Source organism: Mytilinidion resinicola, assembly GCF_010093595.1.
Source record: "Mytilinidion resinicola strain CBS 304.34 unplaced genomic scaffold BDZ99scaffold_24, whole genome shotgun sequence".
NCBI classification, from domain to species: Eukaryota; Fungi; Ascomycota; class Dothideomycetes; order Mytilinidiales; family Mytilinidiaceae; genus Mytilinidion; species Mytilinidion resinicola.
Window position 1 is genome coordinate 395,209 of NW_022985460.1, and position 19,898 is coordinate 415,106.

The 19,898-nt window shown below is 53.5% G+C and overlaps 9 protein-coding genes across 9 annotated transcripts in view; 4 read left to right on the forward strand and 5 right to left on the reverse strand.

Moving 5' to 3' along the window:
- Positions 1-343, forward strand: part of BDZ99DRAFT_526061 (uncharacterized protein) — a gene marked incomplete at both ends in the record, with an annotated part of 401 nt that extends 58 nt beyond the window's left edge. Inside the window, one exon of the mRNA XM_033726091.1 lies at positions 33-343. Coding sequence (XP_033570984.1) covers positions 33-343 — 311 coding nt within the window. The remainder of the gene's footprint in view (positions 1-32) is intronic.
- Positions 344-723: 380 nt separating this feature from the next.
- BDZ99DRAFT_452513 (uncharacterized protein) lies at positions 724-2,993 on the reverse strand. The gene is made up of 2 exons (XM_033718279.1): positions 2,642-2,993; positions 724-2,581 (listed from the first exon to the last, which is right to left on the reverse strand). The coding sequence occupies exons 1-2, from the start codon at positions 2,949-2,951 to the stop codon at positions 1,035-1,037; spliced, it is 1,857 nt and encodes a 618-aa protein (XP_033570985.1). The 5' UTR covers positions 2,952-2,993; the 3' UTR covers positions 724-1,034.
- Positions 2,994-4,054: 1,061 nt separating this feature from the next.
- On the reverse strand, positions 4,055-4,825 carry BDZ99DRAFT_157974 (60S ribosomal protein L37a). Its single transcript, XM_033712848.1, has 7 exons — positions 4,768-4,825; positions 4,700-4,715; positions 4,582-4,633; positions 4,455-4,527; positions 4,392-4,403; positions 4,279-4,331; positions 4,055-4,223 (listed from the first exon to the last, which is right to left on the reverse strand). The coding sequence occupies exons 1-7, from the start codon at positions 4,769-4,771 to the stop codon at positions 4,122-4,124; spliced, it is 312 nt and encodes a 103-aa protein (XP_033570986.1). The 5' UTR covers positions 4,772-4,825; the 3' UTR covers positions 4,055-4,121.
- A 205-nt stretch (positions 4,826-5,030) lies between these two features.
- On the forward strand, positions 5,031-7,348 carry BDZ99DRAFT_426225 (uncharacterized protein). Its single transcript, XM_033717114.1, has 4 exons — positions 5,031-5,568; positions 5,617-5,764; positions 5,816-5,888; positions 6,356-7,348. Exons 1-4 carry the CDS (start codon positions 5,376-5,378, stop codon positions 7,232-7,234), a joined length of 1,293 nt encoding a protein of 430 aa, XP_033570987.1. The 5' UTR covers positions 5,031-5,375; the 3' UTR covers positions 7,235-7,348.
- On the reverse strand, positions 7,272-9,607 carry BDZ99DRAFT_511791 (TMP-TENI-domain-containing protein). The gene is made up of 5 exons (XM_033724578.1): positions 9,428-9,607; positions 9,201-9,377; positions 9,015-9,150; positions 8,452-8,892; positions 7,272-8,377 (listed from the first exon to the last, which is right to left on the reverse strand). The coding sequence occupies exons 1-5, from the start codon at positions 9,531-9,533 to the stop codon at positions 7,624-7,626; spliced, it is 1,614 nt and encodes a 537-aa protein (XP_033570988.1). The 5' UTR covers positions 9,534-9,607; the 3' UTR covers positions 7,272-7,623.
- Positions 9,608-10,243: 636 nt separating this feature from the next.
- Positions 10,244-12,313, forward strand: BDZ99DRAFT_467747 (eukaryotic translation initiation factor 5). The gene is made up of 3 exons (XM_033721087.1): positions 10,244-10,893; positions 10,947-11,788; positions 11,841-12,313. The coding sequence occupies exons 1-3, from the start codon at positions 10,737-10,739 to the stop codon at positions 12,114-12,116; spliced, it is 1,275 nt and encodes a 424-aa protein (XP_033570989.1). The 5' UTR covers positions 10,244-10,736; the 3' UTR covers positions 12,117-12,313.
- A 526-nt stretch (positions 12,314-12,839) lies between these two features.
- On the forward strand, positions 12,840-14,740 carry BDZ99DRAFT_481597 (uncharacterized protein; the record flags this gene model as incomplete). The annotated part of the gene is made up of 2 exons (XM_033722430.1): positions 12,840-14,666; positions 14,723-14,740. The coding sequence occupies 2 exons, from the start codon at positions 12,840-12,842 to the stop codon at positions 14,738-14,740; spliced, it is 1,845 nt and encodes a 614-aa protein (XP_033570990.1).
- A 571-nt stretch (positions 14,741-15,311) lies between these two features.
- BDZ99DRAFT_398549 (DUF914-domain-containing protein) lies at positions 15,312-16,720 on the reverse strand (the record flags this gene model as incomplete). The annotated part of the gene is made up of 3 exons (XM_033716092.1): positions 15,312-16,037; positions 16,172-16,424; positions 16,524-16,720. 3 exons carry the CDS (start codon positions 16,718-16,720, stop codon positions 15,312-15,314), a joined length of 1,176 nt encoding a protein of 391 aa, XP_033570991.1.
- An 890-nt stretch (positions 16,721-17,610) lies between these two features.
- Positions 17,611-18,926, reverse strand: BDZ99DRAFT_467749 (Isochorismatase hydrolase). Its single transcript, XM_033721088.1, has 3 exons — positions 18,828-18,926; positions 18,623-18,775; positions 17,611-18,533 (listed from the first exon to the last, which is right to left on the reverse strand). Exons 2-3 carry the CDS (start codon positions 18,633-18,635, stop codon positions 18,049-18,051), a joined length of 498 nt encoding a protein of 165 aa, XP_033570992.1. The 5' UTR covers positions 18,636-18,775; positions 18,828-18,926; the 3' UTR covers positions 17,611-18,048.
- Positions 18,927-19,898: the final 972 nt, after the last annotated feature.

Below are 19,898 nucleotides of genomic sequence, written 5' to 3' on the forward strand. Positions count from 1 at the left end.
CCCCCCCCCCAAATTAACCCCCAACCCAACAGCCCACATCCTCAAACTCCAAACCTCCCTCGTCTCGCGCTTCGAGAACCTCGTCGCGACCGCCGCGCTCGAGAGCACCGACTACAACACGACCTCCGTCAACGCGCTGCACATGAAGGAAGAGAGCGCGGCGCTGGTGCGCGCGGCAGAGGACCTGCTGGGGCTGACGCGGCAGATGCAGGAGCTGTGGCTGTTCGGGACGCTGGATACGCTGAAGCTGCGGGAGGAGCAGCAAGGAGGGGGAGGCGCGGAGGGGGTTGCGGGGGCGGTGGAGGGGTGGGTGAAGGCGGAGGAGAGGGCGGCGGAGACTTAGGGCTGCCTAGGGAGGGAAGGGCGGAGATTTAAGGGCGTTTTGGGATGATACCATGGGTTTGCATTTGCTGGGCGTTTGGATGGGATGGGGGTGATATCGGAGGGGTTGGATTGGCTCGATTTACTGCGTGCCGGCCTTTTGGGACATTCAATGGAGGTGCTCCTAATCGGCGCTTGACCGATCTTCACATGTACAAGAGGGCTTCATAGCCTCGATAGATCACAAAATCTTGAGGTCTGATTCAGCGTGTGTTATCCGTGACATCTTCGCTGCTGAGCTTTTAAACCCCCTCGAAGTCCTTCGACGGGTTACGTACGCATGCAAAACCAGAGTATCAAGCATCACAATTGCGCACATCACAAGCAAAGTCATCAGCGATAGTACCAGTATGTCGAAAGCGCTGAACATAAATATTGAAAGAGTAAGTATCTATATATCCGTATACCCAGTCATCCGTAGACGACCACTAGATCTCGTAAAGCCATTCCCTCAAAGAACGCCAACCCAATTCCAAGGGTAATCCGAAGCGCGGTAGCCGTGGTATCTAAGATCGACTTCGCAAAGTACGCCGACAGTCCTCATGATACAAACGAACACTAATGCTCGAACGCAAAACGCTATATCCGATAAAGATGGACCCGAGACCGTTGCGCCTGTAGATAGCCAGAGAATCGCGACTATGAATGTATGCTCATGAAGAGTTGGACCCGGTTCCAGAATCATGCCCATCTGTTCGTAAGGCTTTGACCGCGCTTTCGACCTCTTCTCCAGCAATCCGTTGCCACTTTTCTCTAGTGCTCTGGTCGGCTAGGGCATTGGCGTCGCCGACCTTATCGTATAGCGAGCGACTAACATCGCGGTTTATGTCCGTGTATTGGTCCTTTGTGATCTCTTGCTTTTGATAAAAAGGTTTGAGCACGAGAGAAACCATTCGTTGTACTTCTGCTTTTGTCGAATACGAGAGCGACCGGTTTGGTGACGAATCTTTCGAACGTGGCGGACTAGAGAGAGCTCCGGGAGATTGATGATGTTTCCGACGTCCAGTTCTATATTCATCATCGGCAGGTGAGAAAGGCGGGAATCGAGAAGTTGGAGAGTAGCCGGGCGAGAGGTTTGGAGATGCCTGCAACGGCGATGTGGGCCGGGTGAGGTTCAGCGGTGGCGGCGTCATGCCGCCACGTGGGGTAGGATATACTGGTGAAAGTCCTGGTGATGAGCCAGGCGGAGAGCAAGCGCGCTCGATGATGACACGTCTTGGTTGTGGTGCCGCAATCTCATCTTCTCTCCTTGGTGTAACCTCAACCTCTTTGAGAAGGGATTGCAAGAAGCCTGATAGACCAGCGGCAGCATAGGCCCCTTCCTTCACACCATTTGGTGGCGATGAGTTGCGTGGCTCAGATACACGAGCTGCCGTTGACGCTTCCGCGACCGCGTCCTTTGAAGATTCACCGCCGATTTCTTGTGCAACTCGAGTGCGGGGCCTCTTCAACTTACGTTCGGGCTGGCGCGGCTCTGTGTCCTCCCCGGACGGAGACAATGTGACCGATTTCCGCTTCCTGCGATTGCGGCCACGGCCACTGGACGAGGAGCCACGACTCTGCCCGTTGAGTTCTGCTCTAGCCTTTTCGAACGCGTTCCAAGCTTGAATGTCCTCTTCCGACTCCGGGTCCCGAGGCTGCGGGGGATCGGGGCGATGAGGCAGGAGGGCAGTACCAATCTGGCGGAACCTGTTCCCAGCTCCATTCCGGCTGGCGACTGCCAGTCGTCTTTCATATTCTCGCGCTTCTCGCTGTTGTGCTTCGGTTCGCTGCGGTCGCTGGGGGTTTTCCTCGTCGAAAGGGTAGTCCAGATCCAGGTTGATGCGCTGCAAGACTGAGGCCCACACACGTTCGTAGGCAGTCAGACGATGTCCGCGGCGTATACCACTAATACGGTCCCGAAGGTTCTGGGGCTGCGGTCGGCGATAGGCTTGGGCGAGTATCTCGGGATTCTGCACACAATCCTGACAGTACCACGGACCACTAGCCGGCATGGAATCCAGCCCCGCGCAAAACACATGACAGAGCGAGTCACAGCCGTGGCATTGCATCAAGGTTTCCGGCTCTTCAAGGGTTTCGCATATTGTGCATGGGTCTAAGCCACCGTCATCCAGTATAACTACATCGTCGATGAACATGGTCGGATCGATGTCGGCAACTTGTTGCTTATCCTGGACAGGGTAGGACGATAACATGGGGCCTAAAAGGTCGGTATTAGCTCGAGTTGACTTGCCGCGTAGTTGACTCGTCTATCACTTACCTCCTATGCAGGCGCTTAGCTCTACGGTATTGAAGCTTTGTCGGCATATCGGACAACTATTCGCCCTCTCAACCCAGGGTTTCAGACATTCATTGTGAAGATTATGGCCGCATGGCAGAAGGTGCGCAATAATCTCGTCGTCATCGGGATCAGCATCGCGACTTGGGGACACGATGTCGTGGAGGCTGGGGGCGGTGTGTTCCTCGCCATCTTCAAGCGAGTGCTTCGACGGCGAGGGATCCGAAGTGGGTAAAACGTCGTCGCCACTGCCAGCGAGGTCACCGAGGCAGACAATGCAGCTCTCGGCCATTTGGGAGGTAGATAAACGAAGGGAAGGGTTTGCGAGTTGGAGTGAATTCGAGCATATGTAAGGCTTGGCGGCGTTGTAGATGGAAGAAGGATGAAGGAACAGCGGGGGGACCAGCCTTTATGGCGCCGCTACTGGATGCGCTAAGCCGGATCAGGCACGTGATCGGGTACCTATTGGACAGCGCGTCCAGGGTTGGATGAATGATATCGGTGGACCAGCGAGCCGCTGCCTAGGTGGCAGAACAGTCATACCCAGCAGCGCGAAGTGACGGTGGCTATGAAGTGAAAGAGTAACAAAGGGTCAGGAGGTTCTGCAAGGTAAGGTAGTGCAAACCAAATCGAGCTCCCACTGACCTCACCACGTGTTCGTCAGCCACAGAAGTCGAATCCGAGCGCCAGCTGACCGAGTCGGAGTGCGACGCGTACGGAGTAAGATTCAGATAAGATTCAGAATATCAGCTTCATCGTCACCAGGCATCCAGGAACGACGGCCGAGGAATCGTGATTCGAGCAATTTTGAGAATGAAGCCTCGTGAAGCATCGTGAGGATGGAATTTATTTTATAAAGTACGGAAACATGAATTGGTGCATGGTTCGCGACAGCATGGAGTGCTTTGATATGGTATTGGGCTGAACGTGAGGATTCGAAAGTCGGTCAACATGCGAAGCATATACGCCTCGAGGCGGATTTATAACATCTAATGCTTCGAAGCAGCCTAAGCAATGGTAAGCAAGAAGAATCGATCAACGGTAACACGTCGTCCACTTTGCCTTCTCAAGGATATTACATCTTTCCAGAGATCTGGTAGTGTTTGGAACGTCCTGAGTAGTAGCGAGGATGTGTCCGTAAATCGCGTTCCTGACCAAGCTTCAAGCCTCGAGTTCAAGTGTCTCAGAATTGCAAAATCCAAGAACGGACCTGCAATCGTAATTGTCCCGATCCGAGTCCTGGGTAGAGTTAGGCCCATAGATAACCTTGCAACACCACACGTCAAATACGACCAGCACACCAGATTCTTGTGGACAATCCGTTCATAACAGAGCCAGACCGCTGGTATTTTTCAGGAGGTTCTATCGACAGTCGTGTCGCCGTGGTTCGTCCGAAGTTGAAACCCAGAAGGAAACTCGAAACCCCGGCAAAGTATCCCATTTCATGCTGAAAACAATCCGCCTAAACCTCCGCAATCTCCCTCAAGCGACGAATCGTGGATCGGGTGGCAGCCGCAGCTGGGGTAGAGACAGTCCAGGCGCCGCCGGCAACGGTCTTCTTGCACTGCACATAGGGTTAGTATTTCTGATTCTTTCTTGGTGCGGTATTGATAACGTGCCGATCGACATTCCCAGATTCCAACCGAGTGACGCTTCACTGAGACCTTTCCGCCTGTTTGTAGTCAGTACTGTTGTGTGTCAAGCGAGTCCGCGGGGGCACTGGAAGTAATACAGAATGTGCATGCTGGGAGCAAGTTAGCCTAATTCTAATGCAATGAGGGGGTACAGAACTCACTGTATCTGGCGTGCTGGGTGATTTCCATCTTCTTGACCTGCTTACGCAGGGAGGCGCCATATCGGGTACCGTACTACGAATCGTGAGCTAGCGTTCCTAGGGAATTGTGCAGCCATGGCTTTCATGCGCGCATCGTGGGTTTATGCGGGATACTACGGACCTTTCCGGTTACGCCGACCCTGGGGAATATGTTAGTATTGCGAGGGTTCGTGGCTGGCAGCTTGCGGTTGGAGGCGGGCACTCACTTCTTTGTGCGTTTCGCTGGGGAAGACTGGTCAGTTCATATTTCGTACAGCAGCATGATTAGACTTACTCATTTTTGCAAGTTGTGCCGGGACAGATTTGCAGTTGACGGAGGTGGAATGGTTGGCGGTTCTGTGCGGAGGCAGCGAAGTCGAATGCCTCAAAATTGGCGAGTGGGCGCCAAGCCCTCGACATTCTCGTTTCAGCTTAGCGCATTATGGTCGCTGTCAGCAGCGCCCAATTCACGACTTCATTCTTCCACCACGCTAGATATCTTCTTGTATTCTTCGTATATGCTCTGGTAAACTCCAGAATAGCTCTAGCTCTTAGTAGAAAGCTTCAGCTTACAATTTTCAATCTCGAATTCACATCAGGCTGGGCAACCCATCCACCATCCCAGTCTCCACTTTGAGCAAAAATGCGTGACGATTGCAGTTGGATTCCCGGAGGTGCTCGTACAAACAATGGGAATCAACTCGGACCCAATCGTGGGCTGATTAGGTTACGTGTAATTGACCACTCGCCTCGGCATGACTTCATGGGCAGGATGTGAACCTCCACCACCTCCTCCACCTCACCTGCTCCGAAGCCCGCTCCATACTTTACTCTCCGCAGAACTTTCAAAAGAACTCACCTCAGACCTTACTATCATCGCTTCCTCCTAATCCAGCACACAGAATGGCGCACGCATCGCCCGAGTACGACTTGGTGCTTCTTGGGGCCACGGGCTACACCGGAAAGTACACAGCGCAGTACATTGCTCAGCACCATCCAACTGATCTCAAGTGGGCCATAGCAGGTCGTAACTCAAAGAAGCTTGCGGCTGTTTCTGAGACTCTGAAGAAGTTGAATGGTGATCGACTGGAACCAGGTACGGGTCTGCACGTATTCCTCTCTAACATGAATTCACATCCACCAGCGATTGAAATATGCGAGCTCGAAAAAGCCGACCTAGACAAGTTGGTCAAGAGGACCCGTCTCATCATCACAACCGTTGGACCTTACGCAAAATACGGTGAACCTGTCATCGAAGTTTGTGCCAACAACGGCACCCATTACCTAGATTGGTAGGAACTTACATTTTGATGAATGGTAATCGTCTGATTAATGATATCTAGCACTGGAGAAGCACCATGGCTCAAGAAAATGATCGAGAAGTATCATGATACCGCGAAGAAGAATGGTGCAATTGTAAGTCATTGAGATTCAATATGCGCATTTCATCATATCCTTTTCTATCATACAATGCCTCGTCAAATATCGGTAAATCCTTTCGCGCTTGCCACCGTCCTGACACGCTGGCTGTGAAAGAGCGGCACACTCATCAAGCACTATGTTTCGTGTACACCTGTCTACCACTGCGTAGGGTACTTCAATACAGTTTCAGGAATCTGGACGAGACAGAAGCCCTTCACTTCGGGCTATGTGGAATCTCGCTGATGCACCCCAAGCTGTGGTAAACAGGCGTACACATGAAACGTAGTGCTTGATGAGTGTGCTCTTTTTTTTTCACGCCCACCGTGTTTGGGTGCTTCAACAGAGTTTCTCCTATCTGAAAATGACGAAACATCATTATAGATATATATGCTACTTTTCTTTCTCCTCTTCAAGCTCTCCCTTAGTAATTTCTCAGACCGTGTATTGATCTTTTAACTTAGATGATACCGGAATGCGGTCTCGATTCAGTCCCAACCGACCTGCTCAGCTACGCTCTTGCCCAATACATCCGTAAGACCTTTTCCTCCGCTACCGCTTCCGTCACCGTCTCCATGCACAACTTCAAAGGTGGGATGAGCGGCGGCACCGCTGCCTCTATGATGAACATCTTCTCCAACTTTTCCCTGCGCGAGCTCGGCGCCGCCATGAAACCCTACGCGCTCTCCCCAAGCAAGCCGGCCTCGCCCACACCACCGCCTTCCTCAAATATCTTCTATAGCCTTCTCGGCCTCCGTCACATCAAGGAGCTCGGCCTATTGACTACCGGACCCATGGCCGGCCTTGACACGGCCATTGTCCACCGCAGCTGGGGCCTGTTCGAGCAGAGCAGCGCGGCGCGAGACAATCCAGATCTATCTTATGGCCCACGCTTTCGCTTCACAGAGTACATGCGCACTCGCAACACACTTGTGGGTGCTCTAATTTCTGGTGGGTTCACGGCATTTGGGGCGCTTCTCGCGTTTCCTCCAAGCCGTTGGATCATAGGGCCGCTATTGACCCACTTCGTGCTGCCCGCGCCTGGCGAGGGTCCGACGGAAGATTCGACAAAGGACGACTTCTTGCACTATCGGGCTATAGGAGTAGCAGATTCGAAGGGCAAGGAGCGTGCGGTCGCAGAGTGGGAAGTGCACACAGGGGCGTACGCTGTTACTGGGTTGACGCTTGCGGAGGCGGCAATGGTGATCTTGAAGGGCGACTTAGCGAGCACTGAGGCTGGGAAGATGGGTGGTGGGCTGTTGACTCCTGCGACGCTGGGAGATCAGTACGTGGAGCGCTTGAAGGCGGCAGGGGTGAGATTTGAGGTAGGCACTTCTGAGTAGGCCAATAGTCTCCAATGGGCAAAACAGTACGGGGGTTTTTTTCCCTTCTTTCTTGCTATTCACGAGCTTAGGGGTTTCTCGGAGATACTTAATACCATCCCATTTGATCACTACATCCAAAAGCGTGTTCACCCAAAGATATAGTGATAGGTTGTAAGGCTGCGTACACGCGTGTGCCACTGCTTGGGGTACCTCCATAAAACTTCAAAACCCCAGGCACGATGTCAAGTTTCTACTAGTGCAAATTAGACTGCCTCTTGACTGACTGGCTACTTACTAGCTAGGCTGCTGCCCACAGCAGTGTCCAGTGAGCACGATTAGAGCCAAGCAGCGATAAATCCGTGTGCCCAGACTTATGACCCAGTACTGCGGGACATATAACCATTTCTTCATCCAACCACCGCCCGTATCTCTACCAGCTTCTTCCATGTCTCGTCTTTTCCTGCAATATCCTTGCTCGCTAGATAAAGCTGATCCAAAAACGCCGGCACAAACGTCCCAGGCCCATGAACATGATGAGTCTCACCAACCCTCCCCGCCGCGACCCCAAACAGCACGATCCCCGCCACCGTCGCCCCAAACTTATCCCCTCTCCCCTTATTCGCCGCCAGAAACGCGGCCAGCACCGTCCCAAGCGAACACCCTGTCCCCGTAACCATCCCCAGATACTCATGCCCCCCACTAACCGCATACGACCGCACCCCATCACTCACCACATCCACCACCCCCGTCATAACGACCACATTCCGCTCCCGGCCCGCCAGCCGCCTCACCACCTCCGCCTTCTGCTCTATCCCCATTCCTGAATTTCCGCTATCGACTCCCCGCTGTTGAATGGCTCCGACGCCAGCTACTCCACTCACCCGCGCCACCGTCAGGATCTCGCTCTCGTTCCCCTTGATGACGTCGTAGTAGCCAGCGGCGAGGAGGGCACGGAGGGTGGCGCGGCGCGGCGCGGTGGCGCCGCAGCCGACGGGGTCGAGGATCACGGGTTGGCCGGCGGCGTTGTAGGCGGTTACGGCCAGCAGCCAGTTCTCGAGGGACGTCGGGGTCGCCGTGCCCATGTTTATGACCAGCCCGCCGCGGAGCGCGGCGAGGTCGGGGGATTCGTGGCCGTTGGTGGACATGATGGGGGAGGCGCCGCTGTGGGGAGTTAGGTTGGGTATTGGGGGAAGGGAAAAGGGAAACAAGGGGTTTGGGATGAGGGATTGGCTTACATTGATAGAGCTACGTTTGCGGCGAAGTTTTGCACAACGAAATTGGTCATGTTGTGGGAGATTGGTTTCTTTTCGATGACGGTTTGGACGGCTGTGGGTATTGAGTCTAGCAGTGCCGTGATAGAGGTGTCTTTTGACCATTCGGAGTGGTCGGTGGAGATGGCTGGGAGTATCCATGGGGGAGGTTCTCGTATCAGTTGTCTCAGGTGCTTGGAGGACTCTTGAACATCTGGCGCGGCAACGATCGCGCTGACTATGGCTAGACCGTCTAGCTGTTTTGAAGGCGTATGAGATTGGTATAGCACTCGTTGGAGGTTTGAGGCGTTTATGCCGCCAATGCAGACTGTTTTGATGTCTTGGTGCTCTTTTGATTGTTCACTGAGGTGTGATAGGATGTCGCGCAGGCCGTGGACTCCTAGGATAGACTTTGTGTTCTCTTTTCTATTAGATGGTGAGAATTAAACTCTTATATCTCTCAAAGATATGCGACATATGCTGTTGACATATATGTCTTACTAAGACGGGAAATTGAAAGTTCGTGAGTAGACTAGAAGGTAACCTACGTCGGAGTTGCGAATACAGTCCCAATTCCAAGATAGTCTGCACCATCTCGGACAGCTTTGTCTGCTTCTTCAATAGAAGAAGCTGTGACTCCTATAATTTTATTGGGTCCAAGAAGCCTCCGAGCAGTTGTAACGTCTAGTCCGGTGTAAGCACTTCCGAGTATGAACGAGGCTTGACATCCTAACCCATATCATCCTGACCGATATGGACGCCGGCACAATCAATAGCCAAAGCAACATCGATACGATCGTTGATTAGCAGCGGTACGCCATGTCCACTGCAAATGCTGAGTAGCTTCTTCGCAGTCTCGATAGCCGCGCCACTGTCGGCAGTTTTGTCTCGATACTGGACCAATGTCACACCTACGGAACAGTCAAAAAGGTGAATAGAGCGCGATTCATTCGGAGCTTGCCTCCTAAAATAGACTCCGAGACAACATGGCACAGGTCCCGTTGGCCAAGAATAGCCGCAGTGGAATCCGTAACAAGATAGAGAGAGTAATCCACCGTCAGCGCCATCCTGGCAGCTGAACTCAACTACGGGATACACGACTCGTTGCTGGGTGTTTGCTTGGCTTCAGACTGGATTCCAGAAGTGTTGCACCCGTCACAGTGACGTTCTGGAGAAGTGATGATGGGACGAGAGGTGGATAGAACGACGTCCAATCACTGGACAACTTCGGGACAGGGACCGACAGAATCTTCTGCGCCAGGAGAGCACGAATCGCCCCAGTCTGTCTTGAAGCGTATATTCGAAGGAGGAAGTCCGTCCGGCAGAAATGGAACCTTACTGTTGAGAACTAGCGATTCTAGTCACTGCAAAGCCGCTTGGAAACTGCAGGTGAACCCCAAACTGTAGTTCTCTCACGTGAAGCACGTAAGATTGACAAAGTCTGGCAAGTATATTGCTCTACAAAGGGCTTCCACTGTATTCTCTGAGATGGTGTTATTCTTTTTGTGGCCTTTAGCATTGTTGCAACCACAAACGCACCTCGACTGGCCCAAAAACTGCAACGTCAATTATTGACACCTGTAGAAAAAGCAAGCTGTCTTCTGGGGTCAGCCTGGCGGGGGTTCTGCGGCACACAGCAATATTCATAGCGTCGTGGTCGCGCCGGTGTGGCCGCCACACAGAGGGAGCGGTGCTTGAGCCGGGGGGCTCTCCTGCCGCTTTCTCCGTCGACGTCTTTTAAAGCCGACCTTCCTCGAAAACCTTTCCTCCTCCACCACCGCGCACCCTGCACAACAACCATCCATATCGGCCTACAAACTGCGTGCAATCATCACTGACGCCTACTGCAACCACCCCCGGCTCTGCAATACCGCTTCCACTGCCTCTCCACGCCCCGCACTCCGAGCAGCCCGCCCGCGTTCTGCTCCCAAACCGCCACCTCACCCCCAAACCTCACCACCACACATCCCATCAGAGCGCAATCGGACATTTGCTGTATATGTATTCGCGCCAAAGCCACGCTTTCCGACACGATCCGCCGCCGAAGCTGCAAACATTTCGCAGAACGCGAAAACCGTGCAGTAATCACCACTGCACCAACGGCTAGCCGTCTCTGCGCATCCGCCAGGACACCCGCGATTCCCAGATCAACACCATAGCGTGCATTTACTGCATGTCTTTGACAGCTTCTTTCAGCCTACCTCCCTTGCGTTCCCAGCTCCTGCCCCCTCTTTCGCGTTAAAAAGACCGTCAACTACCCAACCGCAACCATGGCTACCGTCAACGTCCGCCGGGATGTCACCGATCCCTTCTACCGCTACAAGATGGAACGTATCCAGTCCAAGATCGAGGGCAAAGGAAACGGCATCAAGACCGTCATCGTCAATTTGACTAGCGTTGCTCAGTCTCTGGCCCGCCCCCCATCCTGTAATACCACCGCACTCAGTCAGTATGTCGATATCCGCTAACACTTATCTTAGACGTAATCAAGTACTTCGGTTTCGAGCTCGGTGCTCAGACCAACACCAATCCTAGCGACGACCGTTGGATCATCAACGGCGCTCACGATGCTGCCAAACTCCAGGATTACCTCGATGGCTTCATCACCAAGTTTGTCCTCTGCAAGAAGTGCAAGAATCCCGAGACAGATGTACAGATCAAGGACGGCCACATCACGCTCGATTGCAAGGCTTGTGGTCAGCGCTCCGATGTCGACCTTCGTTTGAAGCTCAGCTCGTTCATCCTCAAGAACCAGCCCAAGAAGGGAAAGAAGGACAAATCTACGAAGAAGGCCGACCGTCGTGCCAGGAAGGAAGCTGGGGGCCAAGATGGCGACGAAGAATCCCGCAACGGAAACAGCCCCGGCGACAGCAACTCGGACAATGCGGAAGAAAACGGCGAAGTCGAGCTCGACGCAGGCAGCGATGACGAACTTACCCGTCGCATCAACGCCGAAGCCAAGGATATTGGCGAAGTTGACGATGTCAAAGAAGTGCAGTGGTCCGTCGATACCTCTGAAGAGGCTGTCAAAGCACGAGCCAAGGACCTCCCTGATGACCTGAAGCGCGCCCTCGTCGTTGGAGACGACGATGAGGAAGGTGCCAACGGAGAAGGCAGCACTTACGATGTTTTCGGTAAATGGATCGTCGACACTGCCGATGAGAAGGGTGGAGTGACCAAGGTCGCAGACGTCGACATTTACCTGAAGGCAAAGGATCTAGGCATCGAGACCAAGCACAGGACTCTTACCGTCCTAGCCCAGACTCTCTTCGATGACAACATCGTCAAGCAGATTGAGCCTCGCGCTGGTATGCTCAAGAAGGTACGACATGTATTTGCTCTTTTTTGTCGAATAGGAGGCTAATGTAGTTCAGATGATCACTTCCGAGCGCCACGAGAAGGCCTTCCTTGGCGGCACTGAACGCTTTGTCGGCAAGGAGAAGCCTAAGCTCATCCCCCAAGTGTCTGCTATCCTGCTTAAGTTCTACGAGAACGACCTCATCTCTGAGGAAGTTCTTAAGGCCTGGGGCTCCAAGGCTAGCAAGAAGTACGTCGATCTTCCGACGAGCAAGAGCGTCCGCAAGTCGGCTGAGCAGTTCATCACCTGGCTCGATGAGGCCGAGTCGGATGAAGAGAGCGACGACGAGTAGTCATAAAAGTTTCAGATCTGATATGACTGCGCTTCGGGCAAGGACATTACCTGGTCAGCTTGTCTGCCTAGGAAAGGTCTCCGCATCGTGCTTATCGACGGGTAGCTGTGTGGCAGTTGCATTGGTTTCTCATTGCTTGCTTAGGATGCCTATTTGGTTGTCTGTGCTTTTAAAAGGTCTGCTTTTCTGTTTCTGCTTCAATGGGCGTGTGGTAAACTCACCTCCAGTGTTTGCACTGATGCGTTAAAAGGTCCATTCCACTCATACAAATTGATATATTTTTGCGAGTGGTCTTGTCGCGTGAACTACCTATGGATGCAAAACTCTGACTCCAACGCTAGGGATAAGTATGGGCTGGGCGAATTGAGTGGGTTTTTAGGGCCTCGACTAGGGCAAGTGGCTTAGTGTTGGCGAGTTTCTCGCCCGTTCTACGTGCAGGTATCAGCTCGAACAGGCCCATCACGACAGGCACCAGGCTTTTCTCTCATACCCAGGTGCGGAGTATCGTTGTTATAGCCGTTATGCTCCGACTTTCTCATAGGCGGAACGGCCACGGCGCCGCCGAGACCTGTTCCCAAGGCCGCAGCTTAATGCATGCACCGCCACACGCGCAGCTCAGGCAGCTACCCGTTGTAGGTTCTCGTCATATCTTCTCTTTAAGATTTAAAAATTCCCCCTCAATATACGCATGCTTTCTCGAACTGCCTATTTTCTTAAGTGGGGATGGCTTTCTCTTCCCATGAATTCTTCCCTTCTGGCAGTGCTCAGTTTTCAACGTCACAATCGCAACCACTTTTACCCGACTTCCAATGCTTCATGGACTCATCATCGCACGACGCCAATACTAGCGATGCGGCAAATGCTTCGAATGATTATCTTGCGATTTGGGGTCTTCATGATGGCATGGCGACAGATGCCTACAATGGCCCATCAACAAATGAATTTTTGCAAAGCAGCATAAACCCAGATGGCGCATTTCAAGCCCCAGCAATCACCCAGGATACTCTGTGGAATTTCCAGGACAATCCATATCCCATCCATACATTGGATCCTGCCATGTCTACATTCGACGAGCCGTGGATCAGCCCTTACATCACCGATGAGTTCTCAACTCATCCAGTAGATATCAATCAGACAAGGAATGAAGAAGCCCTTTCTCAAAACCCCGCAGCACAGGACCACAACATCCAGCCGATATCAGAACTTCTCTATGACAATCTCCACGAAATCCCTGCCCCCCCAGTGACGCGAGATGTAAATGAACGGCTTTCCCGACGTAAGCATAGGAGGGCTACAAAGATATCGCACGATGCTCGAAGAGTCCTAGAAGCGCACTTCGCCCGGAACCAATATCCCTCAAATGAGGACGTATCTCGACTGATGCGGTTCACATCTCTAGCCCCCAAAACAGTTAAGAACTGGTTCAACAATACCAGAGCGCGCATCAATCCGCAACCTGCACCAATCAATTCGCAACGTACGGCCTCATATCCGAATCTCAACCAGCAACTAACATCAGACCGAGGTATTCCGTCCTCGATTACAGTTGAACATGAGGAAAGGAGCAACGAGATATGGAAAGGCGACACTGCGCGGTCTGCCAAGACAGAAGCCGACGATGCCTCCGTTACTTCGGGGTGCTCAAGCTCTTTCTCGCTCGACAGGTATTTGACAATGCCTCTTGACGAAGAACCCGCGAGCACTTCTGCGATCCAAACCGCCATCGAAACGCAGACTCCCGACATCGCCCCTGGATATTGGGACTTATCTGGCACCTGGCGCGCCGTTGAACACGTAGTTCCAGTCCCACAGCCCGCGAACGGAGCCATCCCAAACAACACCAACCCAGAAGACATCGATGAGAGCCGCTCCGACTTCGCCAGCTCCGCAGGCTCTGCAAACTCCAACCTCTCCGTCGCTAGTCGCGGCAGCCGGTCTCGTCGTCGAGGCCGAAGACGGTATCAAAAAGACCCCTACGACGCAACGAAATCCGACAGCAAACGTCCCCAAACCAACAAAGACCCCGCGCAGAATCTAACGAAGTACTGCTGCACATTCTGCGGCAACAAGTACAGGACTCTCTACGACTGGAAGCGCCACGAGGAATCCGTGCACACGTCTCCTGTAACTTGGGTTTGCCTGGGCGACTACCAACCCGGCGACTATGAGCCTCACCCGAACCAGCCGTACAAAGAATGTCCATTCTGTCCGGAAACCCGCGCAGATGCGGAGCACATGGCTACACACAACTGGACCGAGTGTCTCGAGAAAGCAGAAGAAGACCGCACCTTCACGCGCAAAGATCACCTGAAACTCCACATCAACAAGAAACACCTGAAACGCGGTGAAGGGACGCGGAGCGACATCCAAGACGTACTAAATAGATGGGCGCGGCAAGCGACCCCGTATAAACGCGAGGATCCGGAGATGCATTGCGGGTTCTGCGGATGCCGGTTCGACGAGTGGGCGAAGCGGGTTGAACATGTTGCGGAGCACTTCAAGGGGGGTGCAGGGCTGGAGTGCTGGTGGCCTGGAAGGAGGGAAATTTTGGTTAGATCGAGGTTTGTTGACTCCTCTCGTAATCTGTTGGCTTGTGTGTTGGATAGAAGACTTACTTGCCGTAGGCGTCATATTAATCTCCCCCACTGGTCCTGCAGAAATCTGCCTGGGCCCGGTACGCTCTTTGCAAAGGCTGAGCATGCTTCCACAGAGACGGAGATCCGTTACGCATGCCACCTCTGTGGCGCCGACGTGCAGGAGGCTGAAGAGGATGACTTTTTTAATCGACAGTTGCACCTTGAGATGCACAACTACCGGAACTGTCCCCAGTATATGCTGCACAAACCGGAAAGTCTTCTGCTGCACCTGAAACAGGACCACAGATATCAGACCCTAGGACACGGTACTGCAAATGAGCAGCTCGTACTAGACGCGTATTTGAGCGATGAGGGGATGCTGATAGAGCGGAGCGCGAGCCCACCGTGTAAGCCGTTGCAGCGGTGGACGGAGCGGTGAAGTGAATGCAGGCCAGAGTGACACAGACGTAGAGGCAAAGTTCAGTTCAGAGGTCGCGAGAAGAATCTCTCCAAAGTGTAACTATCTTGTATTTGCTTGTCGTCACTATATATCCTTCCGTCGTTCAAGCTCAGCAACTCCCGTCGCCCTCTCCATCCCAATCCATCATCCCCTGTCCCCCTAAACAATCGCATTCGGCTTCTCACGGCGCCTCCTCGCCGTCCCAATCCCCGCAACCCCCTCCGCCTGATCCTCGCCCAACCACGGCTTCTCCGCCTCGCCCAGCATACTCTCCGTCATGAAGTAAAACACATGCCCGATCAGGATGAGCACAAACGCAATCGGATACATCCAGTGGATCTTCAGCCCAAACACCTTGACGCCAATCGCGACGCCCCAGAAATTGCCCGTCAGCAGCGAGATGTTGAAGAAGGCCGCGCTGCTCAGCCGGAACAGGATCGGCGCCAGCGAGTAGAAAATGAAAAGCACGAGGGTGTAGCCGACGAGGTAGCCGCCCACGGGCCCGTTCCACGTCGCGTCCCGGAAGCTCTGGCGGTCGAAGATGCCCGCTTGGGTGCCGTTGATCATCATGCCCCAGAAGGCGAGCTGGCCGATGACCTCGTACATGGGCTTCTTGGACACGAGGAACTCCTCGAAGCAGTTGCTGAGGCCGTAGAAGGAGGCGCCGAGCAGGGCGAACAGGTCGCCCTTGAGCTGGTTGGAGGCCGGGTAGTTATTGTTGCCCGTGATGTGGTCGGAGCCGAAGAGGATGCCCATGCCGCCGATGCAGAGGATGATGCCGAGGTATTGGGTGATGTGGTAGCGGACACGCAGGAAGATGAGGGACATGATGACGACGACGACGATGGCCCAGAAGTTTATGAGTTGGGCGGAGAGGATGGTGGTCTGGGGGTGTGTTAGTGGGGGAGTAATGGGAGTAATGGGAGTAATGGGAGTAATGGGAGTAATGGGAGTAATGGGAGTAATGGGAGTAATGGGAGTAATGGGAGTAATGGGAGTGAGAGTGATGAAGGACTTACGTAGCGGTAGGCTAGAACGACAAAGTAGTTCCCTTCCACGTCCATGAATGCTAGGATAAAGTACCTCCATCCATCTCTGAGGACTATCTGTCCCCATTTCTTGAAACCGTACTTGTATAGGGTCCAGCCGGTGTAGACGATATTAAGCAATACGTAGTTAAAGAAAGTCTGGAAAGCTGGGATGCTGGTCCCTTGCATAGAAAGAAGCTGAGAGAAGGTGTTCGTGCTCGTGATGCAGATGGAGAGGACCTGCCTGTAGTATCATTAGCAGTGCTCCCAAAATGACATTTCTTCCACCATTTTTGACGATGCATGGTCCAACATCCACCTGACTTTAGTGTAAAGAACTTACCCAAGCAGCAACACAATCCAGAAATCCTTCGTTTTCAAATAATTGAACCACTTTCCCTTCCCCTTCATCTCACGTCCATCGTCAGTAGGCGCACCATCCTCGCCCACCAACTCAGGCACGCCATGACCGTTGACAGCCTGCCCATTTCCAGAGCCGCTGTCGTCGGAGATGTCGCTGCCCTTAGGGCGGACATGCATGGTAGAATCGACCTGCTCAACAGGCCCAATATCGATGTCTTTGCCCATGACGGCGGCAGAATTATGCTGCTCCATTGCTCGTAGCGCGGTGTCTTACAGCCGTAGATTCGTATTTCCGAATTCGTAATCTAGTTCAGTCGCGCACGTCAACGAACCGGAGGTGTAGTTGGAGCTTTTCAAACACAAAGTGAGCGCAAAACTCCCGAAGTCGCTCACTGAGAAATCCGCAGTTGCAGAGCAAAAGTTGCGATAGCGTAGCAGCGAGAAAGGCGGGGACATGGCCCCATTTATGTATGGTGCCGCTCGCCGCTGCAACCCTCAATTCCACCAAGGGCGGGCCGCGAAAAAAACATTTACAGCTTGGCAGACCACAGCCGTTGGCCACACAGCGCCCTATGCTGCCGATCGGTGCAGCGCTTGACGCAGAGCGGTTTGGCTGCAGCGCTGCGGGGCGCGCCGACCGCCTGGATTGCGGTGGGTAGGCGACGGTGCAGGTCTGGCCGAGGGTGTAGTTGCTTTTTTGGAGACCTTTGGGAATTGATTAGCTATCTGGTGGGTGCGGATGACCTCTTCTTACCTTTGTGGGGCCCTCTTCGACCTCTTGTGCGAGCAACATCCAGAGAGTACTGTGTTAGAACAGATGGAACTCTCGGGTTTGAAGTTGTGAAAGACACCCGTATATTTCTCGAGATGACTATTTCTAATGGCCTGATTTAGGTTGTGCTCCGAAAACATGCCACGGTCAAGTCTATATCACATGGACTGGCTCCTAATCATGCTTCTTAGAGCATAGTCGACCTACTCCCAGGACCTGATTTACAGTGTGCCAAAAACATGCCAAAATCGAGGCTAAATCACACAGACTGGCTCCCGTTTGTACATCTTAAAGTACTACAATTTACCCCGACTTTATAGCACGTGTAGCAATGATGAGCCAAAAAGTAGACCAAATCGTACGGACTGGCTCCCGTTCATGCTTCTCAATCCACTATCAGTTGTCTTAAAGCCAGGGTCTAATTTGGACTGTCACGAATATGACATTGATATGATGTTCTAAACCACAGCGTGTGTTGTGAGGACGTTGACCTGACGTTTTAGATATCAGAGCCCAACTTTTCGCCCACGCTTTCGCCCAAATTCACCCTTATTCCCATACGCTTTGTGCCCCCCAGGCGAGTCCTTCGTAACATATACACCATGTTCGTCGCACCAAGTTCATCTTGTCTCCTCCCTCCGCGTACTCTTCCTGGGAGTCTTTCGTAACATATACCCTATGTTCATCTTATCAGATCCCTCCCCTCTGCATGCCTCGCCCCCTCCCTCTCCACCTATATCTTCGCCAAAGCCTGCAACGCATCGTTCGTAGTCCCACTCGTATCCTTGACCAACTTCGCTATCGCCCTAAACTCCTCAATTCCCGCGTCGCCCATGCATTCATACAGCCAGCTTTCGCTTGTCGTCACCACCGCGCCCTCGGCTCGCAACCTTGCTAGCGCAACGGGTATCTCTTCTTTGTTGCAGCTGCTGACGCCATCGGCGAGGATGTAGACCTTGTGGCCTTCACGCAGCAGGTCGAGTGTGGTTTGCGTAACGCAGATATGCGATTCGATGCCAACGATGACGCATGAGAGCGGGGTGAAGAGCTTTGAGAGGACTTCCCGAACCTCAGGGGTCCACATGGAGAAGAGGGTTTTGTCGGCATGGATAAGGGTGGTAATGCCTTCCGGGGTGTCGAGGTTGAGTTCGGCGCATGTCTCGCCTAGACGGGCGCGATTCTGGGTTGTGGCGATTACGGGGATGTTAAGGATTTTGCCTAAGAGGTAAAGCTGTAAGTGTTTCTGTTCTCGAAAGCTGCGGGAGACTTTGTGGTGCGATGTCGGGAAGTGATGTAGTGGCACATACTCGCTTTCAGCATCTTCTGTGTAGTCGAAATAACCTTGGGGAATTCATGGATTGGAGACCGGAACTTCTCCTGCAGGTCGCAGATACTGGAAAAGCATCAGCGGCGGCATTTTGCTGTAATTGAGGAAGTTCTGTACAAAAGGGCGGGGTTGGCTGCCAGGTATTGTGAGCACTGCTCGTGAAGTTTGTGCCATTGAAAGCTTACTCAATCGTTTTCCTGGTTTAGACATGGTGCTATATGCGTGAATAAGTTTGGAAGGCTGCGCTTGAAGTGTGACGCGCAGTCGATGATGCATTGCGGAGGTGTACCTCGGACGAGGGGAGTGAATGGATGTGGGGGTCGGCTTCCTCGCCCGCCGTAGCGCGCACGTGATTTACGGCGCAACTGGTCGACGTGGCCAGCCGTATCCCCGCTTCCCGTCTTTGTGGAAGATTGATGGAAGAACAAATGGAAGCCGGCGCTCACAGTAATTACACACATACGTCGTCCGGCACCGGGGAGGCCGAATTGATGGCCAATATGCGCGCATACAACAGGACGGGTGCCGGGAGTGGTCTGAGAGTCCAGCTACCGTTTCTCCACGATCTGGGGAATTAATCGCCGTCTCGAAGACTTGTTCGTGCCACTATGCGGCCGGAAGCACGGGAGGGCCCTTGGCCGCCATGCTGCCCGCTGCAGGAACTGAAGCTGTGGCGGATGGCGACAACAGGCGGTAGAGCCGCAGAACAGCCCCTAGGCAAGCAGAAGACTGCGGCGCTGAGCACGCTGCTCGATGGCACCGCAGCTCATGCGGTCTCTGGCGTCTGACATGCTACGGAGGCTGCTGCCAGTGTCCAGTGTCCAGCACAGTACCATGTATGTCCCAGCATGGCCCGTCTTGCCTCAGCTCTGCTCTCAGCGCTGCCGGGTGAGGGACCCCCTCCCCCCAGCGCCCTGGGTCAGCGATTGCTATTGAGAGACATCTGTACAACGGCGGTGGCATCAGCTGGGGTGAGATCCGAGGCCTGACGGTCCCCGTGGCGCGCCGGGCGTCTCTGGTCTCATTGTCGCCGGAGGACGCGGTGGGCCTTCTTTGAGTCGTGGAGTGAAAGGCGTGCAGCGCGCAGCAGTAGTGAGCAGCAACGGAACGCGGGGACAGGCGGCAGCGGTAGATAGGACGATGCTGAATGGCCCGGGGCGCGCGCTCGCGGTTCCTGGGCGCAAATTAAAGTGCGATGTATGGAGCGACTACCTACCTCAAGAGCTGGCTCCATCGCAGCGAAGCGAGGAGAGGTC